Below are 16,140 nucleotides of genomic sequence, written 5' to 3'. Positions count from 1 at the left end.
GAGAGAAACTTGGACAGGTAGAGAGAGAGAGAGAGAGAGAGAAACGTGGACAGGTATAGAGAGAGAGAGAGAAACGTGGACAGGTATAGAGAGAGAGAGAGAGAGAGAAACGTGAACAGGTATAGAGAGAGAGAAACGTGGACAGGTAGAGAGAGAGAGAGAAACGTGGACAGGTAGAGAGAGAGAGAGAAACGTGGACAGGTAGAGAGAGAGAGAGAGAGAAACGTGGACAGGTATAGAGAGAGAGAGAGAGAGAAACGTGGACAGGTATAGAGAGAGAGAGAGAGAAACGTGGACAGGTAGAGAGAGAGAGAGAGAGAGAAACGTGGACACGTATAGAGAGAGAGAGAAACGTGGACAGGTAGAGAGAGAGAGAGAGAGAAACGTGGACAGGTAGAGAGAGAGAGAGAGAAACGTGGACAGGTAGAGAGAGAGAGAGAAACGTGGACAGGTATAGAGAGAGAGAGAGAGAGAAACGTGGACGGGTATAGAGAGAGAGAGAGAGAAACGTGGACAGTTAGAGAGAGAGAGAGAAACATGGACAGGTAGAGAGAGAGAGAGAGAAACATGGACAGGTATAGAGAGAGAGAGAGAGAAACGTGGACAGGTATAGAGAGAGAGAGAGAAACGTGGACAGGTATATAGAGAGAGAGAGAAACGTGGACAGGTATAGAGAGAGAGAGAGAAACGTGGACAGGTAGAGAGAGAGAGAGAGAAACGTGGACAGGTAGAGAGAGAGAGAGAAACGTGGACAGGTATAGAGAGAGAGAGAGAGAGAAACGTGGACGGGTATAGGGAGAGAGAGAGAGAGAGAAACGTGGACAGGTATAGAGAGAGAGAGAGAGAGAGAAACGTGGACAGGTAGAGAGAGAGAGAGAAACGTGGACAGGTATAGAGAGAGAGAGAGAGAGAGAGAAACGTGGACAGGTATAGAGAGAGAGAGAGAAACGTGGACAGGTATAGAGAGAGAGAGAGAAACGTGGACAGGTATAGAGAGAGAGAGAGAAACGTGGACAGGTATAGAGAGAGAGAGAGAGAAACGTGGACAGGTATAGAGAGAGAGAGAGAGAAACGTGGACAGGTCGAGAGAGAGAGAGAGAGAAACGTGGACAGGTAGAGAGAGAGAGAGAAACGTGGACAGGTATAGAGAGAGAGAGAGAGAGAAACGTGGACAGGTATAGAGAGAGAGAGAGAAACGTGGACAGGTATAGAGAGAGAGAGAGAAACGTGGACAGGTATAGAGAGAGAGAGAGAAACGTGGACAGGTATAGAGAGAGAGAGAGAGAAACGTGGACAGGTATAGAGAGAGAGAGAGAGAAACGTGGACAGGTATAGAGAGAGAGAGAGAAACGTGGACGGGTATAGAGAGAGAGAGAAACGTGGACCGGTAGAGAGAGGGAAAACCGGGGTGGGGGGTGGGGTGGGTCGAGCGAAAGAGTGAGAGACTGGGAAACAGAGGGAGACTGGCTGAGCGAGTTTTCCCACTCATGGTGTCCAGGGTGTTGGACAGTCCTGGTGTCAGTTGACTGTGTCTATGCGAGTGGTTATTCTCTTCAGCTGACAATTGCAGGGACATTCTGAATAATTGACTGAAATGTGATAAGCTGCAGATGTGATTAATATTTTTCTTAGGACAGGAGGACCATGGAGGACAGGAAGAAGAAGGCCCATAATGAGCGGCATAGTGGGCCCAAAGCTGCAAGGAAGAAGCAACGCCGCCTGAATAGGCTCGGGGTCGGAGATGAAGAGGATCCACGGAAGAGAAATCCCAAGGCTTTTACTGTGCATTCTGCAGTGCGCATGGCTAAAACCTTCCATAGGTAAGGACAGAATTATCAAAACCAGCTTGGGGGTGAGGCTTAGGCAGGTGAAGGAGGAAATCTGTGTAGGACAGGTAATTGATTGTTTGTGGATCCCTGCTCCCTCTGCTAAATGGAAGGCTGGAACAGCAGTGGGACCGGGATCTTTGTACGCAAGCAGTCGGGACAGGTGTGAGATTGGAAGATACCAATTGAATGACAGGCTTGAGGAGTTTACTAGCATAACCATGCAACATTACCCAAAAGAGAAGCAGAAACAGACTAACAGGAACAGATATACTGACAATACAGTACCTTTCACATCCCCCATATGCTTCAAAGCACTTTATCGCCAATTAGTTTTGAAATATAGTCACCATCTTATTGAAAAAAATGGCACCAAATTTGCACACAGGATGATCCAACAAACATCAATAACCAATTGATCTGTTTGGATGTTGTTGGGTGAGGGATGAATGTTGGCCCTGGTATTGTGCCCAGCCTGCCAAAATTCAATGGGTGTAAAAATAGTAGATAAATTGAAAACCAAGTCCAAAGTGAAAGCAGCAAAGGCTCAGAAAGCAGCACCTGTGAAGAAGTGAAACAGCCGAAACCCAAAGAGGAGCACATATGTTGGAGTGTTGTGGGGCTGAAGGGAAAATTGTCTTTCAGGAAAGAGCTGATCCTCCGATCAAAGCCGTGTCCCAGCGCTGGGAGCAGGTTTCAGATAGAAATGATTTTTTTTTCAGTAAATTCAGAATTGGACAACATTTGCTAAATAATCCTCAGGGTGCTAAGAATTATGCTGACAACCCATTTAAGATTTTCATTCAGGCTTGCAGTGCGGTGTACTTGCCTGGTACTGGAAGCTACGCACAGTGCCCTATTGTTTGCAGACTGACAGAACCTGTACACACATTCCCCCTGTTTCAGCTAAACAAAATAAATAATAGCCATTTGCTGGTTCATTCCTCAGGGCAATGCCTTAACCAATCAGAGTCAAGCTGCCTGTTTAAATTTCAAAGAATAGTTGGCAGTTAATTGTGAATCACCATTAACTGGTGCATTCTCCATGGCAATGCCTATACCATTCAGAGTCCATTTGCCAACCAATCAGCACTCTCTTCTTGTAAGGGAAAGATCATTTTTTTCCCTAATATTACTGTGGGATGCTTTAAAGTAGGCTTATGAGGGCTGTGTTTTGTGTGTGTGTGTGTGTGTGTGTGGTTTAATTGAACTGCAGACAGACTGCGAGATTGGAATAGTCAAAAAAGATTAGGTGTAAAACAGGTGTTTAAAATGGAGATGGGTAAGCTTGGATGTAGTCTCAGCAGATAGAGTGAGAATGGAATTTGCATTTTTAAATAAGTTGAGAGGTTGTTTGATTTTCAAAGGGATACCATAAGATGTTTACAACTAGCAAGATAAATAAGGCAAAGTTATTCAGTTTATTTTTCCTCAATGTGCTGGCTATAATGACAACATGAAAGATTTTTATATTGTGGGAAAAGTAACTTCCAAAGAAAGGTTGAAACAATGAGATTTACAGACCAAAAGGGTGGAAATATTTTTAAAGGAAGTTGGAAAGCTGCATGATGTGTGGCCATGTGAGATCTTGAAGGGTACGCTGTGTGAAGCAGATTGTGGGAAAAGCCTCTTGCCACCCTGGGGAAGTTTGCTGTTCTGGTAACTAAGCTTTTGTTAAAAGCCTTTGGAGTTCCATTGTTGAGTGAGAGGGAGAAAGAAGCTGTGAAATCCCTGCCTTACAGCAACACTGGGTGCTTGTGCTAATATTGCTGGATGTTTTATAGATTAAGAATCTATTTGGAATGTTGCCAGGAAGGGGTGTGTAGTTAGGGGTCTTAAATGTTTTAATTTAATCTTTAAAATCTCTAACGGTGGTGGTGCTTTCATTACTTCTGACTTCAGTGCACAAACCTTCTCGTAATGAATGCAAATTGCAAAATTGTTGTGACATCGTGGCCAAGTTTCCCTTTGAGATTTGGTCAGCCTGGCAAATATCACCTGCCGTATAATAACATTGTCATTGGTAAAGTTGTTGTTTGCCCTGACACTGGTATTCTTGTAGTTGTCCTGATGAGTGCAAGACGAAAAGCTTTGACAAAATGTCTCTTTTTAGCAATATTCAAGTTCTGTACTACCAAACAACTATTTATCTATATCGGTCTGCAAACTCCTTATATCTACTTCATAACATACTTTCCTACCTTTGTTTGTATCTTCTGCAAATTTAGCTACTTTACTTTCGCTCCTCTCTTCTAAGTTATTGATATAAATTGTAACAAAATTGAGGCCCCAGCACAGGCCCCTGCTGGAGAAGACCCATTACGCATAATCTCTGTTTTCTGCTAGCCATCCAATCCTTTATCCAGGCTAATATGTTACCCCCCTGTACCAGGAGCTCTTTAATGATTGACTTTAACACCTTCCCCATGACAGGCGTAAAGCTAGCTGGCCTATAGTTTCCTAATTCTGCCTACCTCCCTTCTTGAATAGAGGGGTTATATTTGCTGCTTTCCAGAATCTAGATAATTCTTGCAGGCTCAAGGGGCTGTGTGGCCTTCTCTTTCTTATGATCTTGCATAACCAAGGTCTGGAGTGGGGCTTGAACTCAGAAGGTTGTGAGTTCAAGACCTAAAAGAGTAAGAGTCGTAAGGAAAAAAGATGGAAACAATCACAAGGAGCTAAACTTCTTAGCATCATAGAAACTTATAGCACCACCCTATCTTTGCTGGCTCTTTGAAAGAGCTATCCAGTTAGTTCCACACATCTGTTCTAACCCCATAGTTCTGTAAATGTCTTCCCTTCTAGTATTTATCCACTTCACTTTTGGAAATGAATAATGACTCTCCTTCCACCACCCTTGAAGCAGTGGATTCCAGATCTCTCAAAAAAAAAATCTTCTCATCTCGCCTTTGACTCTTTTGCCAATTAACCTTTTATGTTTGGCTTCTGGTCACTGACTCTTCTGTAGTTTCTCCTTATTTACTCTATAAATGGGAGGTATAAATAATATTAAAACATGGGAATAGATTGTTTAGCTTGACCCATTAATGTTGGTCTGTACCCTTCATGTGAGCTGCATTTTGGGCAGTGGAGCTGGGGACAGTAATTAGCTTGTGGATTATGAAAGTGAACTTGCTAAATAGTTGTTTTGTTTCAGTCTTGACAGTAGATGGTGAGGATAAATAGAATCAGAGAATTCAGAATGGTAATGGCACAGAAGGTTGCCATTTGGCCCCTTATACCTGTACCGATTCCCTGCAAAGCAACTTTCTTAGCTCCACTGTCTCGCGTTTTCCCCATGGCCTTGCAATCTTTCTCTCTTTGGATAGTTATCCACTTTGCTGTTGAAGGTCTCGACTGAATCTGCCTCCTCACTCTGAGGCTGTGTGCAGTCCAGATCCTAAATAGAAATAACAGAGATACCAGAAAAACTAAAACTAAATCGAGGGCATGCACCTACTATATGAAATACAAGCAAAAAGAAGGTAATGATAAAAATAATGAGCCTAAAGATAGACAGATCTCCAAGATCTGATAGTTTTCACCTCATGGAATTAAATGATGTGGCTGAAGGAATTGTATATATTCCGGAACTCTGTTGATTCACGAATTCCTCCTTAATTTGAAGAATTGCCAATGCCACTCCATTATTTAAGGGTAGGTGAGATAAACTAGGAAATTATAGACCTTTTAGTCTGACATTGTTGTCAGAAAGTTAATAGAATGTGTTAAGCATAGAGTAACTGAGCGTTTGAACAAATATGAACTGACCAGAGAAAGACAGAATGGATTTGTAAAGGTAAGTAATGTACAACAAACCTCGTTACATTTTTTTTTGAAGATGTGACTAATGTGGGTAAGGGAGCATCTTTGACAGAAAACTCGGAGGTGTGGTTAGCAGCAAGGGAGACAATAGATTTCAAGAGGACATTGACAGAAAGAAATGGATGGATACGTAGCAGAAGTGTAAGGTAATGCATTTTCGTAGGAAGCATGGGGACAGACAATACAAGTTAAATGGTACAATTTTGAAGGGGGCTGCACAAGCAGAGATACCTGGAGTTTGAATGTGACAGGACAGATTAACAAAGCAAGAAATATGGAGCCCATATAGAATCCTGAGGTTTATAACTAGAGGCATAGCTAGAAAATTATATTAAACTTACAGAAAATACTAGTTTGACTCCAGGTAGGATATGTCCAATTCTGTGCTTCTCACTTTGGAGATGACTTGAAAAGGATACAACAGAGAATGGTGGAACAGACTCAAGAAGCTGACTGGCCTACTCTTGTTCCACTGAGAAGCACCCTGAGCTAATTACTCAACTGGTAGCATGGTTTAAAAAAATGTATTTTTTTAATATTGCGTATATAAGTTGACCCCCTTCTTTGGGCCAAAAAATCCAAACTCTTTACTTGTCACCTGCTCACCATTGAAATCAAACTCGCCCTGTCCATACCTACTCTGATAGAATCAGAGAATAGAACAGCATTGAAGACAGCAGTTCAGCTCTTTGTGTCTGCGCATGTCAACATGCATTAAAAATACTTTTGACTCCTTTTGCACTACTTTTTGGGTTGGCAGGAACAATCTTCAACCTGGCAATTCTGCGATAGCGAGACAATGGGAGAGGGTGGATTTCAACCCCTCAAATATTATTTGTGTAAAAGTCAACCCCTTACTTTTTGATTAAAAGTTTAGTCTCAAACTTTTACGTATATACAGTATTTTCTTGTCGAAGTTCAGAAATCACTAATAACTACTGGACATGCAAAAAAAAATTAAGATGTTAATTTTATCTCGGGGGACTGGAATATGAAGGGGTGAAAGTTACAGTTTATATAGAGCTTTGGTTAAACCCCATTTGGAGTACTGCATTCAGTTCTGGACTTCAGGAAGGATATATCAGCCTTGCACAGTATGCAGTGCAGATTTACCAGAATGATACAGGGGCTATGAGTTAAGCCAAGATATGTAGATAAAGCTACTTGAATGGTGGAACAGGCTCAAGGGGCTGACTGGCCTACTCTTGTTCCAATGCGAAGCACTCTGAACTAATTACTCAACCGGTAGCTTGGGAAGAGGAATCCTGTGTGATTACATTTAATAATTTTATTTGCCACTATCATAAACAGGGCCCAGGACTTGAAAACTAAAAAGCACCATATTCCCATGGTTGATCGGACACCCTTGGAGCCCCCACCTATTGTTGTTGTTGTTGTAGGACCCCCGAAAGTGGGAAAGAGTACCCTGATTCGGTGCCTCATTCGAAACTTCACCAAGCAAAAACTAACAGATATCAGGGGTCCAGTCACTATAATTACAGGTAAGTCTATAAATGTAAGTATTTGATACGGTCGGAAGGATACTGAGTGAGTGATCCGCAGAGGGGTTTCCACAGAACAACTTTAATGCAAAAGAGACTCTCAAGGTGCTTCACTGATAGCAAGTACCTGTTGAACTATGGTGACAGACAGGATAGTGACCAAAATCTTGGCCACAGACACCATCTTGGTTCAGTGGCATCAATTGCTGTGAAACACCTGACTTTGTGAGAGTTGACTCATGACCCTAAATCTGCTTGTATGGTAGTGAGATCTGAGGGTGTAACAGTGCAAACTTCTTGTGAAAGTCAGTTTTCTTACTATATTAGACTAGGCTTGGTTTTAAGCAGCTGTATTTCAGAATATTGTGGAAGTACAAGGCAAAATTGTGATCAGACAGTGCGACTTCACTATCTACAACTACAGGAAAATGAATCCACTTGGTGGGTCACTGTGCTTGATTTAGACTAATCCTTCACTCGGTCCTACCCGATCAGGGCAGAAGTATTGCATTTATATATTGCCTGTGTTTGCCCAGAGAATGTGCCTCAGTACAGCTCTACTGTACTAGTAGTGCAACATTTTGCAAACCCACACTTTCCATTATGTGCCCTGCAACCAGTCAATTTAGTGTCAATTATCACCAAAGTCGTGTTAGTTTTGTGGTGTTGGCCCAAATACCCTTGGGAGTCTGTACACAATATAATCCCTCAGCTCGAAGACTCTGTGCAGTATCAGGGCCTTAGGAAGGGGTTAAGGTTCAGAGCAGCACAAATTCAGTAGGTATTAGGAAAGATCTGAACATTTGGGCCTTTATTTTTTTAGCACAATGCAGATTAGGGAAGGCGAAATGATAGAGGTGCTTGTAATTATGTAAGGATAAGACCGTGTATAGTAGCAGAATGTTTCCAGGAGTTGAGGGCTTGGAACAAGTTGGAACAAGATTAAATGTAAGAGATTTAAAACAAAGGGTAGGAGAAATCTCCTTACAGATGGGGAGTTGTAAGATTCACTTCCAAGCTTTGTGGTTGAGGCAGAAATAGTGTCACCATTCAAGCTTAGATTGGATAGATGGGTGAAGGAATTTTGGAATGGCGCGGGTGATTGTGATTTCGTCTATCTGTGTATGTTGGGGGTAAATGCTGACAGACTGCTTGAGTCAGTTGACCTATTTCTGTGCTGCAACTTTGTATTTCTAGGAGCTGGGTTGAGATTTCTGAAACTAATTTAAATGAGATCACTTGCATCTTGGCTCTCAGGGGTGAAAGAACATTGGCTGCTCCATCAGTTCCTGTACCTGTATTGCTAATCCATTCAGTTATTTCAGAAAATAAATGGTCCCAAAACACGGTCTCCAGCATTTATCTTCCTAAGTCTCTCCATGTAGAATTGGGACTGGTATTCATTATCTTGTCAGTCTTCCTTTGCATAGTCCTTACAAGTCTCTGTGACTAATCAGATGCTTTGATTTCCAATAGGCAAAAAACGCCGACTCTCAATTATTGAATGCGGGAACGATATGAGCTCCATGATAGACTTAGCCAAAGTGGCTGATCTGGTGAGAAACAATTTGCATTTTTGTTGACTTTTTGAAAAAATCTTAGCTGTTCTGTTAAAACTTTTGTTAAAACATTACTTGGTAAAATGGCATACCCACAACTTGCATTTATATAGACAACAGTAAAATACAGTGGATGCTGAACATCTGAAATAAAACGGAAAATGCTGGAAATATTTGGTCTCCTCAATGTACAGGAGACCAGTCTTGAGCAGCAAATACTGCAAATGAAATTGAAATAAGTAGATGTAAATCAATATTCCACCTAGAAGGAGTGTTTGGGACCTTGGATGACGAGGAGAGAGGAGGTGAAAGGGCAGGTGTTGCATCTTCTGTGCTTGCATGAAAAGGTGCAGTAAGAAAGGGAGGGGACGTTGGTCATTTAATCTCTCCTATCTTCCATCCTGTCATAGACCTTCCAATTTGTTTCATTCCATCCTCTAAGCCCTGTTTCACTTGCTTTAAACCTGTATATATTTTCCTAGTTCTGATGAAAAATCATGGATCTAAATTGTTAACTCTGTTTCTCTTTCCAACTTTGCTGGCTGACCTGCTGAGTATTTTCAGCATTTTCTGTTTTCATTGCATTTATATAGCATCTTTTAACTTAGTAAATGTCCCAAAGCCCTTCACAGGAGTGTTATCAAGCAAAATTTGATGCAGCATGTGAAGATATTGGGATGTCCTTGCTCCAGTAGGGAGATTTTAAGCTGTGTTCTTTATGGAGGACAGAGAGGCAGAAAGAGTTAGGAACAAAATTCCGGAATCTAAGGTCTGGACAGCTGAAGGCATGGTCGTCTGTGGTGGAGTGTTGAAAATGAGGAGTCAGATTTGGAGGAGAGCAGAGACCCTGGAGGATCCTGGGATTGGATGAGGTTACAGAGAAAAGGAGGGGTGAGGCCCTGGAGAGTTTTGCATTTAAGGATGAGAGTTTTAAATTCAATTTCTTGCTGGACTGGTAACCATTTTAGGTCAGCAAGCACAGGAGTGCTGGGTGAGAAGGGAGGAACTTCGTCTGAGCAGAATTTTGGGTCAGCTACAGTTTATGGAGGGCTGAAGATGGGATCTCAATTACGCTGGTCTTTTTTTTTGTTTAATAAAGGATGACCATAAACTCATGGGATTGAGTGGCACAGCGGCTTAGCCCATTATCCTTTTTTATTTTTGTGAGCCAGGTTTTAAATATGGTGCAACTTGTATGAAAGTCTCTTGCCGGTTTGAAGGGTCTGGAATGAAGAAAGATAAATCTGCAGCACTTTTGGGTTCTTATAGTCAGATGCATCAGGCTGTTTATGGATGTGAATCCTTTCCTGAGATAAAGCGAGTGTCAAAGAACCATTGTGCTGCCTCAAAGCCTCGATATAACTAATGTAAGAATAGTTGAATAGACGCTGGTGGTGTTGAAATGTTATTGAGACTCCCTGCCTCAATAAGCACAAACTCGTAAAAATATAAAAAATGGCAAATGAAACTTACAGGAGATTTAACTTGAGGCTATTCTCGAGTTATATTGTGTGTATAGTCACAGTGGACTAAATGAGCCTCTCTACTTCAGGTTTTAATGCTGACAGATGCCAGCTTTGGCTTTGAGATGGAGACATTTGAGTTCCTGAACATCTGTCAAGTTCATGGCTTTCCCAAAATCATGGGGGTCCTTACCCACCTGGACACCTTCAAAAACACCAAGCAGCTGAGGAAGACCAAGAAAAGGCTAAAGCACCGGTTCTGGACCGAGGTCTACCAGGTATGAGCCAGAGAGGTCAGAGAGTTGAATAAGCCTTGAAAATTGATGCAACCTGTAATGTGGCACTGAGACATGGCTATCTGGAAGGTCCTAAGTTTGTTCAATGATGAATAAGCTAATCTCAGCCACAGCTCCAATCAAGTTTGCTCAGTTTATTTGTGGCATTGGCTAGATGGGTGAATGTAGGTGGAAATCAATGGGGAGCAACCCTAACCCTAACCTATGATTGCTCCCCTGCTGGAAATGCTTTGCCTTAGGTTGAGGACAGATCAATCTTTGCTTTGATAAACTCTCTAACTGAATAGACCACTGATTGTCCCTGTCTAGGTAGACTCTCAAATGTCACTTGGGTAATGTACTGAAGGGTTGCTAGACTCCATATAATCCATTGCCTTGAAGCTTTTGGAAAGTGGGAGCAGTGGATTTGCGCTGCCTCAGATTAGAACTTGCTACTATCCAGACAGGAGGAGTGATGAAGGAGGTATTGTTGGGCACTTAAGAGTGTTACTGGGTGAGCATTGTTTCAATTGGGAGATGTTTGAAATTAAAATAGAGGATTAATTTCTTCTGGTGCAATTGTATCCCCTTTACTTTCCACTGTCTATAGGAGCACGGGGGTGTCTGATTGCAGGAACTAATTTTGTTTGTTGGTGCTTGAGGATGTTTTCAGTGCTGTCCAATACTGAACGTTAAGCTGTGGTTCCACAGGTGCTGACAATCTCTGAAGCATATGACAAAATGGGCCTTTCACTAGACACCTGGAAAAGTAAGGCTCCTTTCGACCAACTCCCACAGCAAAACCACTCTCTCCCCCCATCCAAGTGAATGCCGAGCTCCTATATGCTTTGGAGACTTGGACAACCTACAGCCGGCACCTTAAAGCACTGAAAAAGTACCAGCAATGGTATCTTCACAAGATCCTTCGTATCCAGAGGCAAGAAAGGCGATCCAACAGCAGTGTCCTCTTCCAACCCAACATGCCCAGCATCGAGGCTATAATCACTCAGAACCAGTTCTGCTGGGTGGGACATGTTATTGATGTGCCTGACACCAGACTTCTGAAGCAATTGCTGTACTCGGAACTTGGTCATGGAGGAAGCTCCTGGGAAGACTGCAGAAACTCTTTAGTCATGTCCTCAAAACATCCCTGAAATGGGCGGGTAAGTGGCAGCTGCAATCTAACCCTGAACACTGTGCAGCTGCAATCTACCCTGAACACTGTGCAGCTGCAATCTACCCTGAACACTGTGCAGCTGCAATCTACCCTGAACACTGTGCAGCTGCAATCTACCCTGAACACTGTGCAGCTGCAATCTACCCTGAACACTGTGCAGCTGCAATCTACCCTGAACACTGTGCAGCTGCAATCTACCCTGAACACTGTGCAGCTGCAATCTACCCTGAACACTGTGCAGCTGCAATCTACCCTGAACACTGTGCAGCTGCAATCTACCCTGAACACTGTGCAGCTGCAATCTACCCTGAACACTGTGCAGCTGCAATCTACCCTGAACACTGTGCAGCTGCAATCTACCCTGAACACTGTGCAGCTGCAATCTACCCTGAACACTGTGCAGCTGCAATCTACCCTGAACACTGTGCAGCTGCAATCTACCCTGAACACTGTGCAGCTGCAATCTACCCTGAACACTGTGCAGCTGCAATCTACCCTGAACACTGTGCAGCTGCAATCTACCCTGAACACTGTGCAGCTGCAATCTACCCTGAACACTGTGCAGCTGCAATCTACCCTGAACACTGTGCAGCTGCAATCTACCCTGAACACTGTGCAGCTGCAATCTACCCTGAACACTGTGCAGCTGCAATCTACCCTAGAGAGCTGCAATCAACCTGAACACTGTGCAGCTGCAATCTACCCTGAACACTGTGCAGCTGCAATCTACCCTGAACACTGTGCAGCTGCAATCTACCCTGAACACTGTGCAGCTGCAATCTACCCTGAACACTGTGCAGCTGCAATCTACCCTGAACACTGTGCAGCTGCAATCTACCCTGAACACTGTGCAGCTGCAATCTACCCTGAACACTGTGCAGCTGCAATCTACCCTGAACACTGTGCAGCTGCAATCTACCCTGAACACTGTGCAGCTGCAATCTACCCTGAACACTGTGCAGCTGCAATCTACCCTGAACACTGTGCAGCTGCAATCTACCCTGAACACTGTGCAGCTGCAATCTACCCTGAACACTGTGCAGCTGCAATCTACCCTGAACACTGTGCAGCTGCAATCTACCCTGAACACTGTGCAGCTGCAATCTACCCTGAACACTGTGCAGCTGCAATCTACCCTGAACACTGTGCAGCTGCAATCTACCCTGAACACTGTGCAGCTGCAATCTACCCTGAACACTGTGCAGCTGCAATCTACCCTGAACACTGTGCAGCTGCAATCTACCCTGAACACTGTGCAGCTGCAATCTACCCTGAACACTGTGCAGCTGCAATCTACCCTGAACACTGTGCAGCTGCAATCTACCCTGAACACTGTGCAGCTGCAATCTACCCTGAACACTGTGCAGCTGCAATCTACCCTGAACACTGTGCAGCTGCAATCTAACCCTGAACACTGTGCAGCTGCAATCTACCCTGAACACTGTGCAGCTGCAATCTACCCTGAACACTGTGCAGCTGCAATCTACCCTGAACACTGTGCAGCTGCAATCTACCCTGAACACTGTGCAGCTGCAATCTAACCTGAACACTGTGCAGCTGCAATCTACCCTGAACACTGTGCAGCTGCAATCTACCCTGAACACTGTGCAGCTGCAATCTACCCTGAACACTGTGCAGCTGCAATCTACCCTGAACACTGTGCAGCTGCAATCTACCCTGAACACTGTGCAGCTGCAATCTACCCTGAACACTGTGCAGCTGCAATCTACCCTGAACACTGTGCAGCTGCAATCTACCCTGAACACTGTGCAGCTGCAATCTACCCTGAACACTGTGCAGCTGCAATCTACCCTGAACACTGTGCAGCTGCAATCTACCCTGAACACTGTGCAGCTGCAATCTACCCTGAACACTGTGCAGCTGCAATCTACCCTGAACACTGTGCAGCTGCAATCTACCCTGAACACTGTGCAGCTGCAATCTACCCTGAACACTGTGCAGCTGCAATCTACCCTGAACACTGTGCAGCTGCAATCTACCCTGAACACTGTGCAGCTGCAATCTACCCTGAACACTGTGCAGCTGCAATCTACCCTGAACACTGTGCAGCTGCAATCTACCCTGAACACTGTGCAGCTGCAATCTACCCTGAACACTGTGCAGCTGCAATCTACCCTGAACACTGTGCAGCTGCAATCTACCCTGAACACTGTGCAGCTGCAATCTACCCTGAACACTGTGCAGCTGCAATCTACCCTGAACACTGTGCAGCTGCAATCTACCCTGAACACTGTGCAGCTGCAATCTACCCTGAACACTGTGCAGCTGCAATCTACCCTGAACACTGTGCAGCTGCAATCTACCCTGAACACTGTGCAGCTGCAATCTACCCTGAACACTGTGCAGCTGCAATCTACCCTGAACACTGTGCAGCTGCAATCTACCCTGAACACTGTGCAGCTGCAATCTACCCTGAACACTGTGCAGCTGCAATCTACCCTGAACACTGTGCAGCTGCAATCTACCCTGAACACTGTGCAGCTGCAATCTACCCTGAACACTGTGCAGCTGCAATCTACCCTGAACACTGTGCAGCTGCAATCTACCCTGAACACTGTGCAGCTGCAATCTACCCTGAACACTGTGCAGCTGCAATCTACCCTGAACACTGTGCAGCTGCAATCTACCCTGAACACTGTGCAGCTGCAATCTACCCTGAACACTGTGCAGCTGCAATCTACCCTGAACACTGTGCAGCTTGCAATCTACCCTGAACACTGTGCAGCTGCAATCTACCCTGAACACTGTGCAGCTGCAATCTACCCTGAACACTGTGCAGCTGCAGTCTACCCTGAACACTGTGCAGCTGCAGTCTACCCCTGAACCACTGTGCAGCTGCAATCTACCCTGAACACTGTGCAGCTGCAATCTACCTGAACACTGTGCAGCTGCAATCTACCCTGAACACTGTGCAGCTGCAATCTACCCTGAACACTGTGCAGCTGCAATCTACCCTGAACACTGTGCAGCTGCAATCTACCCTGAACACTGTGCAGCTGCAATCTACCCTGAACCTGTGCAGCTGCATCTACCCTGAACACTGTGCAGCTGCAATCTAACCCTGAAACACTGTGCAGCTGCAATCTACCCTGAACACTGTGCAGCTGCAATCTACCCTGAACACTGTGCAGCTGCAATCTACCCTGAACACTGTGCAGCTGCAATCTACCCTGAACACTGTGCAGCTGCAATCTAACCCTGAACACTGTGCAGCTGCAATCTACCCTGAACACTGTGCAACTGCAATCTACCCTGAACACTGTGCAGCTGCAATCTACCCTGAACACTGTGCAGCTGCAATCTAACCCTGAACACTGTGCAGCTGCAATCTAACCCTGAACACTGTGCAGCTGCAATCTACCCTGAACACTGTGCAGCTGCAATCTACCCTGAACACTGCAGCTGCAATCTACCCTGAACACTGTGCAGCTGCAATTTACCCTGAACACTGTGCAGCTGCAATCTAACCCTGAACACTGTGCAGCTGCAATCTAACCCTGAACACTGTGCAGCTGCAATCTAACCCTGAACACTGTGCAGCTGCAATCTACCCTGAACACTGTGCAGCTGCAATCTACCCTGAACACTGTGCAGTGACACACTCTGGAAGGAGTCATTTGACAAGGACGTACTCAATGAATGGCATGCCACTAGGAAATTCTGAGGAACAAAGGGACCTTGGCGTGTGTGTCCATAGATCTCTGAAGGCGGAGGGGCATGTTAGTGGGCTGGTGAAAAAGGCATATGGGACACTTGACTTTATCAATCGAGGCATAGATTACAAAAGTAGGGAGGTCATGTTGGAGTTGTATAGAACCTTGGTGAGGCCACAGCTGGAGTACTGTGTGCAGTTCTGATCGCCACATTATAGGAAGGATGTGATTGCACTGGAGGGGGTGCAGAGGAGATTCACCAGGATGTTGCCTGGGATGAAACATTTAAGTTATGAAGAGAGGTTGGATAGACTTGGGTTGTTTTCGTTGGAGCAGAGAAGACTGAGGGGCGACCTGATCGAGGTGTACAAGATTATGAGGGGCATGGACAGGGTGGATAGGGAGCAGCTGTTCCCCTTAGTTGAAGGGTCAGTCACGAGGGGACATAAGTTCAAGGTGAGGGGCAGGAGGTTTAGGGGGGATGTGAGGAAAAACTTTTTTACCCAGAGGGTGGTGAGGGTCTGGAATGCGCTGCCTGGGAGGGTGGTGGAGGCGGGTTGCCTCACATCCTTTAAAAAGTACCTGGATGAACACTTGGCACATCATAACATTCAAGGCTATGGGCCAAGTGCTGGTAAATGGGATTAAGTAGGTAGGTCAGATGTTTCTCACGTGTCGGTGCAGACTCGATGGGCCGAAGGGCCTCTTCTGCTCTGAGAGATTCTGTGAAATGGTCAAACAAAACCAGTGACTCACAGGAGACCCTGGTTTGTGACTGACCAGAATGGAGAGGGCTCATTTGGGGAGGCACTGGAGACGACATGTCAAGAGACTTCGTT

The 16,140-nt window shown here is 44.8% G+C and overlaps 1 protein-coding gene across 2 annotated transcripts in view; it reads left to right on the top strand.

Annotated features, from left to right (window-relative positions):
* Nucleotides 1-1,637: 1,637 nt before the first annotated feature.
* The window catches only part of bms1 (BMS1 ribosome biogenesis factor), a 66,845-nt gene continuing 52,342 nt past the window's right edge, over nt 1,638-16,140 (top strand). Inside the window, exons 1-4 of one of the 2 annotated variants that reach the window (XM_041176473.1) lie at nt 1,638-1,820; nt 6,963-7,153; nt 8,630-8,709; nt 10,265-10,453. In XM_041176473.1, coding sequence (XP_041032407.1) covers nt 1,645-1,820; nt 6,963-7,153; nt 8,630-8,709; nt 10,265-10,453 — 636 coding nt within the window. In that variant the 5' untranslated portion in view covers nt 1,638-1,644. The remainder of the gene's footprint in view (nt 1,821-6,962; nt 7,154-8,629; nt 8,710-10,264; nt 10,454-16,140) is intronic. The other variant, XM_041176475.1, reaches the window with a different exon arrangement.

Source organism: Carcharodon carcharias, chromosome 28 (assembly GCF_017639515.1).
Source record: "Carcharodon carcharias isolate sCarCar2 chromosome 28, sCarCar2.pri, whole genome shotgun sequence".
NCBI classification, from domain to species: domain Eukaryota; kingdom Metazoa; phylum Chordata; class Chondrichthyes; order Lamniformes; family Lamnidae; genus Carcharodon; species Carcharodon carcharias.
This window is presented reverse-complemented; position numbering and strand designations above follow the sequence as displayed.